General features: G+C 45.4%; 1 protein-coding gene across 1 annotated transcript in view; it reads left to right on the forward strand.

Annotated features, from left to right (window-relative positions):
* LOC135378997 (uncharacterized) overlaps positions 1-19096 on the forward strand; it is a 355209-nt gene that overhangs the window by 181228 nt on the left and 154885 nt on the right. Inside the window, exon 10 of the mRNA XM_064612222.1 lies at positions 13755-13826. Within this exon, the coding sequence (XP_064468292.1) occupies positions 13755-13826 (72 nt within the window). The remainder of the gene's footprint in view (positions 1-13754; positions 13827-19096) is intronic.

Consider the following 19096-nt stretch of genomic DNA (forward strand, 5'->3'; position numbering starts at 1 on the left):
AGTGTTCAGATTTAACCGTTGTAGACAAGGTGCTACTCAAGATTGATGATATAGGATGTATGAAAACGGTGACTTTGAATGACATCTTGGGCAAATGTATGCTATTAACATTGAAGATAGCTTGTTTGCATGTCCCATAAACGTAAAAATCGATTGCTGGTGGGTCAATCCACGCCAAGTGATCCAATGATGTTGCTCGACCATCACGGATTTCAATTAAAAAATTCTGGGTGATTGGTGGGGTCTCTGATAGATACGTCACTAAATATCAATCCAAAATTCTGAAGAGTTTCGCCGCTAGAGGGCTCCAAATATCTCGCCGTGACCAAAAACCATGTTGACTTTGGTAGTCTAGTGCTCCGCTTCTACTAGGCGTAGAAAGCTGAAATTTGGAAGTAATGGCTCCGAAACAGGTCTCCTCGAAATGAACTAATCGTCGATGATGTGGAGCAAGCGGTGGCAACAGTAGCGTCTTTGCAAGCGAAGCGAGAACTTACAAACTTCGACAATTTTTATTTAAAAATTCGCTGCGGCTAGAGACGCGAAATTTTACAGAGGGACAGTGCACGGAAAGAACTTCATGGAGAAAAATTATGATCGCCATCCTCAGCAATTTTAGACCAGTAAAAATTGCGTAAATCTACGAAAAAACTAAAAAAACTCATATTTCAGGACGATTTTTCTCCATGTCCCTAACGAGGTAAGAGAACGCGGGTTTCACAGCAATGTAGACGATGGTGTCCGGAATGCGTATACCAAAAATTAGAAAAGTACTTTTTGTTAAAACGAAATTATGATTTTTTTTTTTTGACGACGTACTTTGCACATAGAGTCCGCACCGCGATGACGACTGGTCGCTACGGGGCAGCGTTGGAAAAGGAAATAGCAAAGATTCTGGCAATTATCGAAACAAAGGGACGAATTATCTTTGTTATTAAGCATTAATTAAGCATGACGAGCGTTGCACAGTTTCAGTCTACCCTATTCAGGGCGTTGAACGTTTCCGTAGAGCCTTGTCTTGCTGCTTGCCAAAATGTCACCGACGTAAGTCTTTGAGCTGTCGTGACATGTGACCTATAGAGTATAAATATTCTGGAATACACATATGACTGTCGATGTTGGGCTGTTAAGAATAGACGCAGTGCTTCGCAGACAGCGTGGTATGGAAGGGCTGCGTTTCCGCCGTCCTCAGCTCTCCCATCTTCGTGGTTTATGGCGCACACCTATGATAGGCAAGGGTCATTGTTTTGTCAAGGGATGGTTGAGATAAAGCAGGTTGACCTTGTCTGGTTTATCACCGCGGCCTTGCGACAGGCGAAGCAAGCTTTCTTTTTCGGTAGTGTCAATCGCGACATGGAACAGGATGCGATGTCTGCACCAGGTCCGAGTGGCGAATGTCCCCAAAGGCAAGTATTGTCTCAGTTTCCGTACGTTTTTTCCTAGCTTACTGTTGTTTAATGTAATATATTGTTCATCCTTTTCGCCGTGTTTGGTAATATGCCATACTGTATTATGCAGCGTCTCACCACCCCACTACCACTTCGCGCTTTGTTTTATTTTATTTATTTTTTCTCTCTCTTTCGCAAATGTCGGCGACGTCACAATATTCTGCAGTTTTGTGTACAGTGTGCTACACGGCAACATATTTTTCATGCAGGCAAAGTAGCAACGTTCTGTCGCCATGTAGCTTCGGACCCCTTCGCTGTCACAAGGGCAATTTCGTAGCATCGGCCAGTCTGCAGGATTTCGGAGACCTGAGCAGCAGGACGCAAAGGATAGTGTGCCTTCGGTCAAAGTGCAAAAGAGAGGACGTAAGGACTATCTGCAGTCACCACCTCTACCTGTATACGAAGGGGTATACAATTATGCTCGCGTCGAAAAACTGCGTCGATCCGTTTGACGTCCACAAAAAAAAGAAAGCCAGGGGAACAAACGTGATCACCAACAACCTTGCGAGTTCAGCTGCTGGCCTAAGCCTGGTTCCTGGCGACAGATTGTGCCCCAAGTGCTACATGAAAGCTAAATCCTCGCGTCTGGACCCAGCACAAGCAAGCCCAGAGTGCGCCGTTCCACCTGTAGCATCGTCTGCTGTTGAAGAGCTTGAACACCTTAGCCCTCTCAATGCTTCATTCGCTGCCTTAGGTGAAAGTCCGGTCACACGGAAACTTGCATTGAGCAGAAGGCAGGCGTACGCGAAAAGGAAATTGGAACAAGCCCGTAAGACGCTTCAAGCAAGACTTCAGTCTTCCCTAAGGGTCAACATTTCCGACGTGAGCGCTGAGCAAGGTGTCTCATCTGATTACGGAGCACTGCTACGTGAACTGAAGGAAAAGTTCCAGAAGGAGAAGTCTCGGTCCAAGCAAGTAGCCATCCTTACTGTAGCGCCACATTCATGGAGCCGCCAAAAGGTTGCCAAGTACTTCGGTGCCAGTGAGAGAATGGTTAGAGCCGCAAAGAAGCTACGCAAGGAAGAAGGCGTTCTCTCGGAGCCTGGTGTGAAGCTCGGCAGGAGAATTAGCGAAGATGTGCGAGCATCCATAGCATCCTTCTACGAGGATGACAGAATATCTCACAGCTTTCCTGGAAAGAAGGACACAAAACACGGACATCAAAAGAGAATGCTGCTCTCGAATTTGCGGGAGGCTTACGAGATTTGGAAGCAAGAGAATCCGGGTCTCAATGCTGGCTTCTCAACATTTGCACAATTACGTCCACCGTGGTGCGTACTAGCAGGGGGTCCAGGAACACACACCGTTTGCGTGTGTGCTTACCACCAAAACGTCAAGCTGATCCTGCATGCCCTCGGAGTAAAAGAAAGCTACAAACAGTTGCTTAGTATGGTGGTTTGCGACATGCAAAAAGAAGAGTGTATGTATGGGTCGTGCAGTATGTGCCCTGGCGTTGACACTTTGCGAGACTATTTTGAGGCGAACGTCGAATGTGATGAGGACCTAATAAGGGACGTTGCGTTCAAACAGTGGGTGCCTGGTTTTCACACAAGACTGGAGACTATGATACTTCCATATGAGGATCTCCTAGATCGTCTAGTAAAAGACATAAAAGACCTCAAAATCCATCACTTTGTGTCGAAGGAGCAGGCGCGGTACTCGCAACATCTGAAATGCACGCTTCGTCAGGACGAAGCTATTGTCTTGATGGACTTCTCCGAAAATTACAGTTTTGTAGTTCAAGACTCCCCCCAGTCATTTTATTGGCACGACAGTCAAGCTAGGATTCATCCAATAATCGTTTACTACCGAGACCAGCAAAAGGGAGATGATGGGTTACAGCACAAGACGTACGTCATGCTATCGGATTCACTTTCTCACGAAAATTCTACGGTACACACCTTCCAGAAGATCTTCCTACAAAGTTTCACAAAGGACTTTCCGCGTATTGAAGCAGTATCCTACTTTACGGACGGTGCGGCATCACAGTACAAAAACAAAAATAATTTTGTCAATCTTTGCCATCACCAAGGTGACTTCGGTATTCGCGCCTCATGGCACTTTTTCGCGACTTCGCATGGAAAGGGACCATGCGATGGCATCGGTGGAACACTGAAAAGACTTGCAGCCAAAGCAAGCTTGCAGAGACGGTTTGAGAACCAGATCTTGACTCCTCACGATTTGTACAAGTGGGCAAAGGAGAACATGAAGAACGTGATTCCGGTATGGGTGCCGAAGAACGAAATCGAAGCGGAAGGCGAGGTTCTTTCATGGAGGTACAGCAAGGCCATCACTGTGCCAGGCAGAAGAAAATTTCACTGCTTTGTTCCTTTAACACGGTCCAGCATCGCTGCAATGGCAACGTCCTTCTCAGTTGAAAAAAAACAGTCTTCCGCATTTTCGACGGATAGATGATGCTTTGCAAAAGACAATATTGTGGACCAGTGAGTGTGTTGACGTCTTAGTGTCATTAAAACTTGTTGTTGCAGAAATCTTTACTGGAAAAGCACAGGATAAACATATTTGACAGTCTATTCTTGCTTCCCCGTGTCGCAACTTCCTGCGCTTAGCCGCTACTGTCCTTCGGCTCAAACAGGGCAGTGGTGGGAAAATAGCAGCAGGGTCTTTCCTTCGCTTAAAGTATTCTATCAGAGTTCCTTTCCCCTCATGATTAAAAAAAAATGTCGGTTGTTTTACTATCTCTGCATCAGTGCTGCCGCGTGGAGTCATTACGAGTCCCGATCGGGGTGTGGACTCTGTGCAAAGTACCTCGCACGAATCTACGGAAATGTTAAATGCCCTGAAGAGTGCTTAATAAATGCTTAATAACAAAGATAATTCGTCCCTTTGTTTCGATAATTGCCAGAATCTTTGCTATTTCCTTCTTCAGCGCTGCCCCGTAGCGACCAGTCGTGATCGCGGTGCGGAGTGTGCAAAGTACGTCGTCCAAAAAAAAATCATAATTTCGTTTTAACAAAAAGTACTTTTCTAATTTTTGGTATACGCATTCCGGACACAATCGTCTACATTTCTGTGAAACCCGCGTTCTCCTACCTTGTTAGGGACATGGAGAAAAATCGTCCTGAAATATGAGTTTTTTTAGTTTTTTCGTAGATTTACGCAATTTTTACTGGTCTAAAATTGCTGAGGATGGCGATCATAATTTTTCTCCATGAAGTTCTTTCCGTGCACTGTCCCTCTGTAAAATTTCGCGTCTCTAGCCGCAGCGAATTTTTAAATAAAAATTGTCGAAGTTTGTAAGTTCTCGCTTCGCTTGCAAAGACGCTACTGTTGCCACCGCTTGCTCCACATCATCGACGATTAGTTCATTTCGAGGAGACCTGTTTCGGAGCCATTACTTCCAAATTTCAGCTTTCTACGCCTAGTAGAAGCGGAGCACTAGGCTACCAAAGTCAACATGGTTTTTGGTCACGGCGAGATATTTGGAGCCCTCTAGCGGCGAAACTCTTCAGAATTTTGGATTGATATTTAGTGACCTATCTATCAGAGACCCCACCAATCACCCAGAATTTTTTAATTGAAATCCGTGATGGTCGAGCAACATCATTGGATCACTTGGCGTGGATTGACCCTGGTAAGTGATCATTACGAAGTTGGCTGAACCAGATTTTCTGTGTATGCATTCATGTCAGTGCTTCTTATGTTTTCAAGAACGTCTACAATCATACCCTGCCTATGTGTATTGTAGAATACTTTATGAAGAATTTCTCTCTTTGAAATGCCTAAAGCCTTCTGTACGCTAATTGTGTACATTTCTTCTACACATTGGCTATATCATTTCTATATAAATTTTGTATTTCACATGTATAAAGCCTCCGTACACAGCTTGTATACATTTCCTTATTACCTTGTGTATATCAGTTCCATTAGTTTTGTATTTCACATGCATATAAGGACTGTGTACCACTTGTATCCGTTTCTTTTTTACGTTTTCTATATCTGTTCTATATCAATTTTGTATCTCACATGTGTATACAGACTCTGCATAACATTTGTATACATATCTTCTTCACTTTGTGTATATCATTTCTATACAGAGTTTGTATATCACAAGTATAAAGGCATAATTTGTATACAGCTTGTGTCCATTTTTGGCTATAAACATCGAGTTGATATACAAGTATATAGAAGTCTATAGCTACTATATACCTGGGATACAACCTATTTTGATAAGGGCAAGCTGTATCAGGAAATCTCATGAATTACAGCGGGGTGATTGGAAAAATTCAGGGGGAGTGTACACCTCCCTGTGGGGCGCGGGGGCGGGTGTAATGAAACCCCTGGAAAGGACCACGATTATAGCAAAGTACATTAGCGTAAACAGCTGACCGGTATATTTATTAAGCATTCGCATGTGCAATTCATCAATGAAAACCTTCACTTGACACACCAACAGAAGCAAATGAGCTTCTTTTCCAAATCAGACACTGAAAATTTGAAAGGCGTTTGAAGTTTGAAGTTCTTCGTATACAGTTCTTCACGAACGATTATCCCAACGTTCAGGAGCACTGAAATTGTCGGTTTACACACTGTACTGTTGATATTGCTTGCATTTTGAACGTGAAAACGAAAAAAAAAATCAGGGAAAGAGAAATAATTAAAAATTTTCACACAATGACCCTGGTACATCACTACTCCGTCTCTATTTTTTTTATTATTTCTTTCTCTGCGCCTCTCCGTGCTTTGTATAGTTTTTCGCGCATGATATCCGTGTGTGGTGTGCCATGTGATCAGAGTACACGTTGAAGAACCTGCAGGTGGGCAAAATCAAGTCACAGCCCGATCACTGTGGCGTCGTTCATGATCATCGTTGTCTCACGATGCAAAGTCACGCATTATTAATTTTTTCACACATAGTCATGGCTGAAAATATTTCGAGACCTGTCATGTCGAGACACGGAATGCTAAATTGCATTGTTGACTGTGCTAAGTACTCCGTCAAGTAATTCAACAAGCAACGGAAGAAAACTATGATTCGTCCATTCAGTTTCCTTACCCCTTCTTCTGCTAAAGACGACCGCAACGTCAAGGAACGTGAAACTTCAAGGCAATGTGAAACAACAGTGAAGAGGATTGAGCACGAGGCGCCGTTTCTTGTTCATCTTCCATTAATTTCACACAAAATTGAGCTCGTCCGAGGGTTTGCGCGTCTTCAAAACAATGAATTTCATTATATTTTTCAGGAAGATACGAAGGCAGAAAAAATAGGCGGTGTCAGGTTGCCGGTTGTGGGTAAATCAGAGAGTGATATTAAACGGTAGGAGCAACTTATTTATTTACACATGGTAACAAAACTTTCGTGTACGAGACTGCACTTGTTCAGGTTGCAAAAATATAAAAATGGTACAGGGACATAAACACAGTTGACGGGGGAGTCTTGGCATGGGAGGGTAACAGGGTGATGGAAAGGATGCAAATACAGGTAAAAATTAGAAGAACACAAATACAAATGCTTCTGCGTTTGCCTTTGATGCCGGCATGCCCTACAATCAAGTCAGAAAACAAACAGGAGGGCATTCCCAGTCCTCCGGGAATATCTCGGAGAGCCTGAAGCTGCCGGAGTGCTGCCGTGTGACTGTAGAGTAACACCGCCATCCACTGTTTGTAGCAACACTACGCTTTCAGACGGGGGACGACGCTTGCGATCTACAAAGAGGAAGGATTTGGGACAAGAGGTTAATAAACGTCCTGGGCCGACTTCACGAGAAGCTGGGCCGACATTCGTATGGAAAGTCTACCAGAAAACCCGTGAAAAGCTCACACAGCACATCCGTGGTAGGATTCAAACCCACCACCTCCAAGTCTTCAGTGCTGTGCTGGCTCGCACCAACGAGCGTTTTACCCACTCGGCCATGCTGCTCGTTCGCAAAGCGAACGATTTTGCCATCCTGATCGCTCACCCTAGGCAAACTGGCATGTGATAACCGTGTAGCAGGCGAGCGGCACAAAGACATGAGCTTCACTGATGAATCCCGCGAGTCTTCAATCAGCACCAGCCCTTATCTGCAGCTGATTCACCATGATTATATGTGCCACTTCGCTGGCGCCAATACTTTGAGCACTGTTCGTGGTTTGTGATCTCTTGAGTGAGCGGTGATGGGCATGCTAGGATTAGCGGGACAAAAATATTACAAAAATCAGGACAAAAGTGGTACAGGAAATGCTAAAAAATCGGGACACTTTCCGAGACAACGTACCCGTGTCTGTATGTGTCAAAACTGCTTTCCTGGCGTCGGTTTATTTTAACTTCTTTTGCATTGCCAAAGCTGCCAGTCAACACACAGAAGAAGACAGAGACGAAGAAAAGAGAGGAAACGGAGGGTATTATGGTAGAAACACAGCGATTTCTCCACAACTTCCCATTACAGCTACCGCTGTAAAATATGTGTCATCCGCGTATGCAGTAAGTGCCACTGGCAGTACCTATAATGTCAGAACGAAAAACCAGAAACAGTTACTAAAAAGTGTAGGACACAAAACCTGTGTGTGGTGTCCCTGAGAGACACCATGAAAAATTGACATCACTTCAGAACAAAACAAGTTCCTCGCTACATGTGCAGTAAGAAACGAACAAACAAATAAATACAACATACTACAGAATTCTACTCAAGTAGCTGGTAAACAGCTTATGAGGGACACCCCTAACTCCGTAGAAGAATGCTTTATCCAGGAATATCTGATGGCGTAGAGAGCCGGAAGCTTTTGCTAAATCTAAAAATAACCCTATAGGAACCAGGCGATTTAATTTTTTTTTTTGCATTTGCTCTTTGACAAGTAAGAGAACAGATTCTGTAGACCTGCCCCCCAAAATGCGATACTGTGTTGGGGTCAGATCAATTTTGCAGCAAAAAAAGCAGCCAGTCTATTATTTAAAACTGTTTCCACAATTTTGGAAAACTCTCCACATATTCGCACAAAGACTACGAGTTCAGCGCCTAATCCTGGAGCGCAAGAGAGCTTTCAATCTCGCAGGTCACTAAACCTGCTCTCCTCTGTCGCCAGTCTGCAGCCCATCTGCCTCGCCAATACTGGAGCCAGGGGAATGAACGTGTAGTATATTTCTATTGTCGGGAAAAACTCACGTGACCTCTAACGTCGGCCAATCGTTGGGCCTCGGTAGAGTAGCTTTTGTTTTGTTTTATTTTGTCTCCCTGGGTGACGGATGACGTAAAGCGACGCTGCCGAGGCGTTCTTTTTCCCTTTCCCCTCTGTTCTCTCCCCCGCTTTGGTAGTTCTGGATTTTCGTTCGCATCGAGTAAAATAGTGTTGGCTGTTTCTTTTGCACAAGCTGCTTTATTTTTCGGGATTGGTATTTCCAAATCACGCATATGCAGTCTTCTGTATCTGCGCCAAACACGAACTTGACATGAACATTGTTTCTGAAGTTCGAATAATATGCCGAAGCAACTTCACATTCACTGGTAGCTGATGTCTCACGTGGATTATTTCACAGTAGATCAGTATATTCACTGCACAGGCACACAAATTCACAGATCCAGCATGACAGAAAACATGTCCATATCCCTTTGCTGCTTGTGTAGTGTCACATGTCAAGGCTGACCCGTCACAAAAGAACCTGTGCAGCTGCTATGCCGAAAGATGATGTTCCAACCACTCAGAGTGGCTTATCCATTCTACTGCATCCATGCAGATGCTTTTCTGAAGCAGATATGAGTTGAGCAGTAATTACATAATTGATACCTGAGCAAGAAAGACCAGAACAGGGATTAGAAAACGTGAAAACTAAAAATTCTACCGGCCGAAATGTTGCGTATATGCCACAGGTGTGGTGCTATGCTATGCTATGCTAAGCGGCAGAATGGAATAGGAACTGTCGAACTGACTTACCTGTCATCGAGTGGAAAAACACAGTATTGATACATCTTGAATCGTTGTCGCACCAAGCAAGCGAAGCAGACCTGCCTTCCACTTATCGGTGAATTTACTTGCAGAAGTATCCAAGAGGCTTCGAGTTTTTCAGAGTCGGTATCGACGGGCACTAAAAACCATCCAAAGCGGTACCGGCAAAGATGCTTTGCGTGCGTCCCTGCTGCACCATATTTCGAAACTTTACGGCGAGCTGCTCTGGCAGCCCTGACACGGCGGTGCCGGCTTACGCGCGCCACGAAAAGGTTATAATTTCAAACCGACCAATGAGCGCTCGCATACCGGGGGAGCCGCCGCAGGAGCCAATGGGATGCTCTCGGTAGAGAACTCGCTCTTCGACGTAAAAATTTTGACGTTTCATGACGTTTGATGACGCGAAGAGCTCGCAGCGCCTCTCTTTAGTCCGCAAAGGAACTCTCGAGTTTCATCCCCTTGCTGGAGCGAACGACTTCTCTTTTTTTTTACCTTTTAAAGTCGCTTTTTGCGCCACCCCTCCCGCGTCTCGACTGGTCGCTCTTGCTAGCAGATGGTTCCTAGTGGCCAATGAAAAGTGCTCTGCCAACCTGACGTCGCTAGACGCGTGGAGCCGCTGCGTGGCTCGAAGAAAAGAGAGGGAACGGAGGGTATTATGATACAAACACAGCGATTTCTCCACAAGTTCCTCGCTACATGTGCAGTAAGAAACGAACAAACAAACAAATACAACATACTACACAAATCTACTCAAGTAGCTAATAAACACCTTATGAGGGATACCCCTAACTCCGTAGAAGAATGCTTTATCCAGGAATATCTGATGGCGTAGAGAGCCGGAAGCTTTTGCTAAGTCTAAAAATAACCCTATAGGAACCAGACGATTTTGAACTTTCTCTCTTTTTTTTTCGCATTTGTTCTTTGACAAATAAGAGACAGATTCTGTAGACCTGGCCCCCAAAATGCGATACTGTGTTGGAGTCAGATCAATTTTGCAGCAAAAAAAGCAGCCAGCCTATTATTTAAAACTCTCTCCGCAATTTTGGAAAACTCTCCACATATTCGAACAAAGACTACAGGTGCAGCGGCTAATGCTGGAGCGCAAGAGAGCTTTCAATCTCGCAGGTCACTAAACCTGCTCTCCTCGGTCGCCAGTCTGCAGCTCATGTGCCTCGCCAATACTGGAGCGAACGACTTCTCTCGTTTTCCTTTTTCTTATTTTTTTTTTACTTTTTACAGTCGCTTTTCGCGCCACTCTTCCCGGGTCTCGACTGGTCGCTCTTGCTAGCAGATGGTTCTTAGTGGCCAATGAAGAGTGCTCTGCCAACCAGACGTCACTAGACGCGTGGAGCCACTGTGCGGAATCATAGCCGCCGCGCGCTCTCTTATCAACCATTTTTTTTTTCACTAAATTCGCAATTCCGGGAGCAACTATTTTGCGTGACAGTTCGTGAATGTAGTATGCTCGTGCTATGCCACGCGGACGCATGAAGCAGGAATGGAGTAGCCCAGTCGTGTAGCTTTATAGGACGAATATATGATGAAGGAGGCGCCCAACATTTCCCTTTATACTTGGGCGGCAAAAAATAAACAATTCGGAAACATGAGAAATTGAGAAGCAGCGTACGCAGAATGGTGCCTGATTGATTGGGTGCGGTTTGAAACGTGTTTGCCGTCCTTCTGACTTTGTTGGCCTTTCTGACAGACAGTTTGGGGTGATACAGTACAAAATATTTGTGGTGTCTTGAGGGGGCGTGCTTCCAGCGGGGGGGGGGGGGGTGCTTCGAATATCCGTTTGGACTGAATTTTGCGTTGAAATTTTGCCAGAAATGTGTTGTAGGTTATCCAGCAGAACGGTGCTTCATTGACGTTATGGGAGATGGAATGTGGCGCGTATTACGGAGTTTTTGTTTTCCGTGTCGAAATCCCCAGCATCCAAGTACGCCGCCATGTTTCTTCGTAAGACCGCTCAGGAACTCTCGCAGGGTCTGCCGTGAGTTGCGAGCATTTTGCAACGCGCGCGCCGCGTGAATCTAGACTTCGTCTTGACTTCCTCGCACGGCCGAGTTACGACATATTCCGTAGTACGAGCCTTTTGTGAATCCGACACCTGGTCCCTATCTGTCTGATTTCGACAGCCTATGGATCCGTTTGCATGCCAAAGGGAAACAAATTGTTTCTGGTTCCGAGTGAAGTGGTTCTACTTGATTGCCAAGTGGCTTCCAACTGGAGTCACCCAGTTAGCAGTTGAGCCGGATGTGCCTACCACCTGGTTAGGCTTGACTGCCAAGCAGTTTCAACTGATTTTCCCAGGCGCCAGTTGAACTGGATATGCTTCCATCTAATTCCACTTCACTGCCACGTAGTTTAAACTGGTTGAACCCAGGCGCCACTTGAACTGGACGTGCCTACCATCCTGTTCCACATGAGATCGCTTTTCAACATCGCTACCTTTCAAAACCAGCATCACAATGCCCATTATGTAGTCTACAATCGTTGTAAGATGAAACCGTGTCACAAACATCACATTTCATATATTTTAAAGAGGTACAATTTCCCCGTTACTGCTTTTAGTTTTCCCCGCGGTTGATAGTTTCCTTCTTTTCTGTAATAGTATAAAACAACACCTGTGTCCTTCCCTCTGTTCGATGGCGCTACATCTCGTGCATTATCAGTTGTGTCACAGCGTCCATCGTGTTGTCCATCAACGAGCGCAAATGTTCCTCGATGTTCCAATGCCCGAAACCCTTCACGCAATATTCATATTGGCTTTGACTCCTTTGGCACTGCAGTAGTTGCATGACTGTCATTACCAACTTTCACAGCCCCCGTCGCCGTGTTATCCTTACGCTGTAAAAGAAGGTCTTGCGGGCGGGAAACGTCTACCAGTAACTGTTTATTTTCATGGGTGGGGTATCATGTCTTGAAATCAGTTCTTCTGGTAGCATTCTATTTTCAGCTTTGAATTTCCCCTGGCCTGCTGTTGAACCTGGTATCTTCGAAAGTAAAACTGAAAGTACTTGAGTGCTCTTCACGGTGATGTCGTACACAACTTTCTTATCTCCCGATGCTTGTCCCACGGCATACCTTACACAGGAGGCGAGTATGGGGGACCTTGTGAAAAGCTTTCCTAAATTCAACAAACACGACGACAGTAGAAACGTTGCGGTGTAGATTTAAGTGGATGCCATGAGTGAACTGCATAAGCTATGTTTCACAACTGAGCCCATCCCGAAAGCCATGTTGAGAAGGACACAGTAATGCGCTGTTTTCCAGGAAGTTTACAATGGATGAGTAGACAATGTGTTCCATGATTTGCTGGGTACACTTCTTATTGATCTGTGTCAATAGTTATGACGGCCGCCAGGTTTACACATGGCAGAGATACAAGCTACTTTACAGTCTCCAGGAACTATAGCAGAAGTGAGGGGCAGACTTTATATATGAGAAAGAGACAGCGTTGCTATCTCTGCGGTTTTCATAAGATCTTTGAAATCGATTCCCCAACATCACCACATGCGCCAGATCATTTCAACCTGTTGATATCGTCGAGTATTTCCTGGGGGGTGATAGTGATGTCGGTCACGTCACTCATCCATCGCACGTCGTCCCCCCGTTTATGTCTGACAACACGTGTAGTGCTAACTCAGAAGACACACTGCACAGGTTTTGGACGTCCAACTGGTGCACAAGCCGCACGCTACTGGCAGGCGCCAGCAGGTCCACAAAGGGTGTTTCCTGATTAGACTTTTTCTATGACGTCATCCGGGATTTTAACAGAAGGTATTCTCAACGTCCGGCGCCTGCTCTTGACATGTATTGCATCAAAATGCGCTGAAACAACCCCTTTTGCTGAAACAACTCCGTTGGTATGAATAACTTGCGGCGTTCTTGTCGGCAATGAATGAGAGGTGAAACGGCGCTCTAGCTTCGAGATCGACCCGGACAGACACGGCATCTCTTTATAAAAGTGAGAATAATTGTTGAATAATTAGCAGTGCAGCAATTACCTACGCTCTGCGACAGAATGTCCTCCTAGGCGAATAGCCTGCTTGCGAAAATTACGTCAGCAATACAGTCATTGCGTTTTTGTAAGATATCTGTAACAAATAACCGCTCGACCCAGTCAAGTTAACCTTACAGTAGCCGATATTGAAAAACGTGTGTAGGTGTTTTCAGGCAGAACTTTTACATATTTTGCCGCTAAGGTAAACCGGAGGAGATGTGGCCTAAGCACGTCATCCAGTGACGCTGCGTCTCCCTGGTTACCGTTTGTACTGAACTGTAGGTACTACTGGGCACAGTTAAGGCAAGAGCTATGCATGAGAAGTATACATATACAAACGTGGTCTTGATCGATGACACAAAATGGAGAGAACACATGGATTCGTCACCATTCATCATTATGCTCTACTGCATTTCTAGGTAACTGCGCTGGCTCATGGCGCTGGATTGCTGGAAGATATTGCACCGCAGAGTAGGACATCTTCAGACGACGTAAGTACAGTTTATATTTCAAGAGTATATACCTCGTTGTTCTATTCAAGACCTTGAAGCGTTGATGTAAGAATGGCTACGAAATATGCGCCAAGATCCACTGATGTGGTGTAACACGTTTTGTGCATATGCTGAATAAATATGCGCACAAAAATAAGAGGAATACATACACGCGGTCTAGCTGGTGGATGCAATCCATATAGAACGCTGCCTGAACTCCGGCAGCACAAAGACGATACAGACGACAGCTCAAACCAGCAATGGATTTATTTAGCGCGACCACCCAAATTAATATATGGAATACCCACTTACACTTCCAGAAGATGCATTAAGAACAGCAGGAAAGGTGACGCTACCACCAGTGCGGTGTGGAAGTAGTCAGCTAGAGTCTTACAGACGCTTCAAGAACTGGTGAACTAAACAGAAGATAGGCGACCTCTTCCCCCAGTAACCTTTTGAAGTTGCCGATTGACGGAACAAAACTAGGGTTTCCGTCCATGTGGTCCACAACTAGTTCTTAGATAACTGCCGATGTGCTCCAGTATTCTAAGTTGCTTTTGTGCCTGCCCGTTTTTTACTAGCACACTCCATAGTTTGGCCAACGTAGAAGAAACGGTGTTTTAAGAGGACTGAGTACTGGGGCGACGCACTCGGCCTGAAATTTCTACGGGCGCTACGGCACTGCACGAACGGCCGTAACCAACCTACCGAAAGGCACTTCGTTTTCGTTTGACTCCATGTCAGCGGAAGCGAGAATATCAACCGAAGGTCATGGTAGATACCGAAGAGAACATATAGCTGCATTTTTGGGTTCATTAAGAGGGAAGGGGATGCCCGCGACACTATTTCGCATGTGCATTTCCTCCGGGCCCGAACAAAACGGAAAGAAAGCAAACGCTATTAAGGCGTCAAAACAGAAAGGAAGAGTACATATCACATAGCTCAGGTTCGCATCCACGTGGAAAGTGCAATACAGTGCACAAAGATACACCACATATTCAGAACTCCAATATCGTAGACGAACGACATTGTACATGTGTGCGGTATTTACTCACGAGTGTCTAAAGCTGTCTTCTTCGTCAGTACGAAGACTAATTGTGCAAAACATGTCAATCATTCCTGCCAAAGTACGTCACCAACGAGAACTGGCGTTGGAAATGAAATCAGCATTAACGTTACTCAAATACCACAATTCCGTGTGAAGACATAGAAGCTAAACATTCCGGTTGTGTGCTTGACTAATAATCTGACAAAATGATCCCGGTCAGAAAATTATGTCCCATGGATGTACGCGGCAACTACTTTCCCGGAAACACGGATATTCCTTAGGATAACGAGATTTGTCCAGCGGGTATCAGCCGGACATACAAGTGGCCGCCGAAAACCACTTCCTACGAACATACATTTTATGGACGTATCCAGGAGGTTCCATATGGACGTATGAGGAGGACGACAGGATCTTCCCGGGATGCTGCATGCAGGGTGTCAAAACGAAACGTTTTTCGTTCCGGTTTTTGTTCCGGTTCTGTCATAAACGGTCCGGTACCGGTTCTGCTCCGGAGCAAAAAAAAAAAAAAACAAAATAACGGTTCATATAGGTTTTAACCGGTTCTGCTTCTGGTGGGCATATTCATTCCCAGAAAAAAAAAATCCAGTGTGCTAAATGTAAACCCGTCTATTCCGCATACATGGTATTTAATATTAACAGGCAGCTGCGAAATTGGTAGCTCCTGGTTCCTGTTGGTGACTGTCTTTTCAAATAGGCTTTTGCCTTCCTAGGAGCGCATGATACACACGGACGTGTTTGTCGTGATGATATACGTCAAATAGTTTCTTGCTGGATTGGTGCGATCGCGTCCCATCCGAATGCATGTTGCTGCTCCCTAGCCAGCAAGCACCACTGCACGAGTACGACGCAAATCGAAGAAAACCTTCACTCACAAACGCGCTCGACCGGTTCTGTTTTCTTTTCTTCGTTTTCCACAAAACAGGTGCCACTTCGCACGCGCTTGCCCTCGCGGATACCTAAATGTATTCAACTTCGCTGCTCTCAGACAAGGGACGCGTTGCGCGACATTGCCGATAGAGAAGCCGTTACGCAGCCCCTTGGGTCGTTGTTTAGTTGAGGAGAGTTTGGGCGAGTGAAATTAAAACGAACACTACGGCACATGTGCCTCTATGTGCGCGAACGATAAAACGTTACAAAGGGAGCCTAAGGGTCACAGTATACCGACATACATTCCACCATAACCTTAACCTTCGTGAAGTATCCATGACATGACTTCAGAACACACGACGTCAGTTTCATTCGCCTATCCGCAGTGCAAACCGGCGAAGTTTGTTCTTGGACCGAAAACCGTTAAATAAATTTTTCGGTGTTTCTCCTGAGCGAAAAAAAAAAAAAAAAAAACGTGTACGGTTTCGATTCCGTTCCTGTTCGCACCAAAATAGCGTTTTTTTTTTTCGATTTTCGGTTCTGGTTTTCGCTTCGCTCCGACACCCTGGCTGCACGTACCTCCAGCGAATGCTGTACCGTTATTTTTTTTTTTAGTTTTTAGAGGTCAGTATAATCTCTTTGCAGAATTATTATCAGCGTCTTTCTTTCTGCCATTATTTGAGCTGCCACCGTCTCCAGTCGTTTTCTTTCTTCTTCCTTTTCTGATACTCCTTGTTTCTTGCATTTCACGCGATAGAATATTAGCGCCTGAGCGCCTCAGAAAATTAGCGCGATAGAAAATAGTCGGTCCCTCATGCCACTCAGCCAAAAAGCTGTACAAGGGAAGACGCATTCACTTGCACTCGAAAAACACTATACACACTATACATTGGTTTTCTTGCGATCCTTCCACGCATTCGAGTGCACGTTCGCCTGTGAGTCAAAAAGAAGGGTGGGATGCCTAACTTTTATTCGATTACATACGCAAACAACACTGAAATGAGGAATTGCATGGCGTATTGAGTCACATTGCGAATAACATCCAATCAACCAGGGACAATCCGTGAAAGAGCAGCGACAGGTAATTTAGCGGATGTCGGACTACGTATATCAATCCATCTATATCACAGAAAAGTCATGCGGACGTCCATTTCCTGATATAGACATTGGGATCTGTTTCCGACGCCGGTAGGAGACGGTGTTCTGTCTGGGATGGCAGATATTGCTACGCTTTTAATCGTCTTATTCGTACCAGGTTAAGTTGTGCTGTAAATTGTGTTAGCTATAAGGGGATGTGGCACCATAGCATTCAGTAGGCAAGATGTTGCAAGAAATATCGATAAATGCTTCAGACGACTGAGGACGAAGGGTGTCTTCAGAGAGTAGCATAAGTTCTTCGTAACTTAGCATAATTAGCATTATGAAGTGACATTACAACGGTCTTCCCTCTATGGAGAAGCTGTTTGTTGGTCGAGGGACTCTTCGAAGTTCTCCAGAAAGTGGATGCTATCATGCTGGAGGCCGAACTGACTTTTGAAGAATGTTGTACATCTTGAAGACAATATTTTGTGGCATTTCCGGCTTGCGACCTTTCAGTTAAGGAACTTGTGAGAAAACGGGCAAAATGCATAATTATGAATCACCCTCAAGAAAGAGTCTATTTCAGTGTAATTCCCGCAATACAGGTGGAAAACAACACGCGTTTCGTATCACCAACACACCGTACCAGCAGGTTTTGCACTGCGTGTGACTACGTTTTCAGAAAATTGGTAGTAGAATCAGTGGCGTCACAACAGGGGTGCGGGGGCTGCGGGCCGCGGCGGGTGCAGCGCGGCGAGGGGCGCAGTCGCAGCGCTGAAGGCAAACCGACGACGAACATTCACGATCCAACCTTCAGGTTGCCGCCGACAACTGGCGGTCCACTGGCGCTCACTGGTGGCAGTTACCAGTGGCGATCGCAGGTGCTGTCCGCAAGCGGAAGGCCCCTGAGGAGGACACCCAAGACGTCGAAAGCAGTGTAGGAAGTACGAGGTAATCGTAACCGGCAACGACTCGGTAACAGGGTAAAGTCTCGGAAGGCGCGACGTCCGTGTCAAGAAGTAGTGCTTCAAGTAGCAAAAAATTCTACATGTTAAAGAGGCTCAGGAGAAACGACATCGGACACCGAGAAGCGAACAAGACGGGCTCGCTGAAACAAGCGTTTACGCACATAACCACCTTCGAGTAGCGCCTTCAGTGTAGCATCAGTTTTGCTCGGTGCACAACTTCCCTGCTAGTCAGCAACTCGAAGGTTCAAGGCGGTACGTCGGTCGAAACTGTGCGACGTCTGCGTTCTCCTTACCTCCTTTCTACAGTATTGCCAAATTTGGGGAAAAGCCGCTAAATTTAGTAAATTTCGGCTGGTGTCTAGCGACAAAATTTTATTTGAGATTAGCGGATTTTCTAGTGACCTTTTAATATGTTCAGCGACTTTTTAGTGCCACAAATATTCCTTCGTTAAGTCAGGAAGAATCATGATTTTCTTGGCACATTTCGGTGAACGACAAGCTCTGGGGAAGAACAATATAAAATCGCACCACCTTTCGCCTCCGTAACTGCTCAGGGCCAATCACCTGCCCCTGAGAGGTCCAGCGTGCGGCGGGTGCACTTTCGTTGCTGCTCGCTACTTTTTGCAGCGCTAGTTTCTTGGAGCTGTTTCCAGTTTGTCTCTTTTCTGACGTGCTGCGGTTTCCAAAATGCCTCCTAAGTAAGACCAGAAGTACCGCAAGTGCTGGGTGATGCTGCCAGTGTTCAAGGGATAGCTGCGTCCAGTTAAGAGAGTGTGACACAAGGGCCCAGTGCATCCAATGTAACTGTGTGATTTATGCGAGGTTGTCGCTCGGACATAAAGAAGCATAGTAGGTCATAAAAGCACGAAAAGGGGCCAGAAACTTTGCAAGCAATAAAGAAACCACGTTCTGTCCCACCGATGACAAAACGAGAAAAAAACAACAACAACTTTATTCTGAAATGGAAAGTGGGAGGTTCATCGCAAGAGGTGATACTCTACCCCATTGCTGGGGGGGGGGGGAGGTGGGGAATAAGATAATAGCCCCTTCACAATAACGATCGAAGTCCGAAACGAGAAAAAAGAAAATTTCTTTTTTCTCTTTCTTCTTTCTCGCATTTTTATCTACCTCAGACTGATTTTATCGAGTCCTCTCTTGGCCGTATAGCACGCTCATTCGCTGAAACATCTTCGTAGCTCAGTCACCGCATTGTTTCATAACCATAACGTGCAACTAACAAAACGGGCACATAACCGGCAGCGACTTTTTTTAGCGACTTTCAGTTT

The sequence above is a fragment of the Ornithodoros turicata genome, chromosome 1, assembly GCF_037126465.1.
Source record: "Ornithodoros turicata isolate Travis chromosome 1, ASM3712646v1, whole genome shotgun sequence".
In the NCBI taxonomy this organism is placed as follows: domain Eukaryota; kingdom Metazoa; phylum Arthropoda; class Arachnida; order Ixodida; family Argasidae; genus Ornithodoros; species Ornithodoros turicata.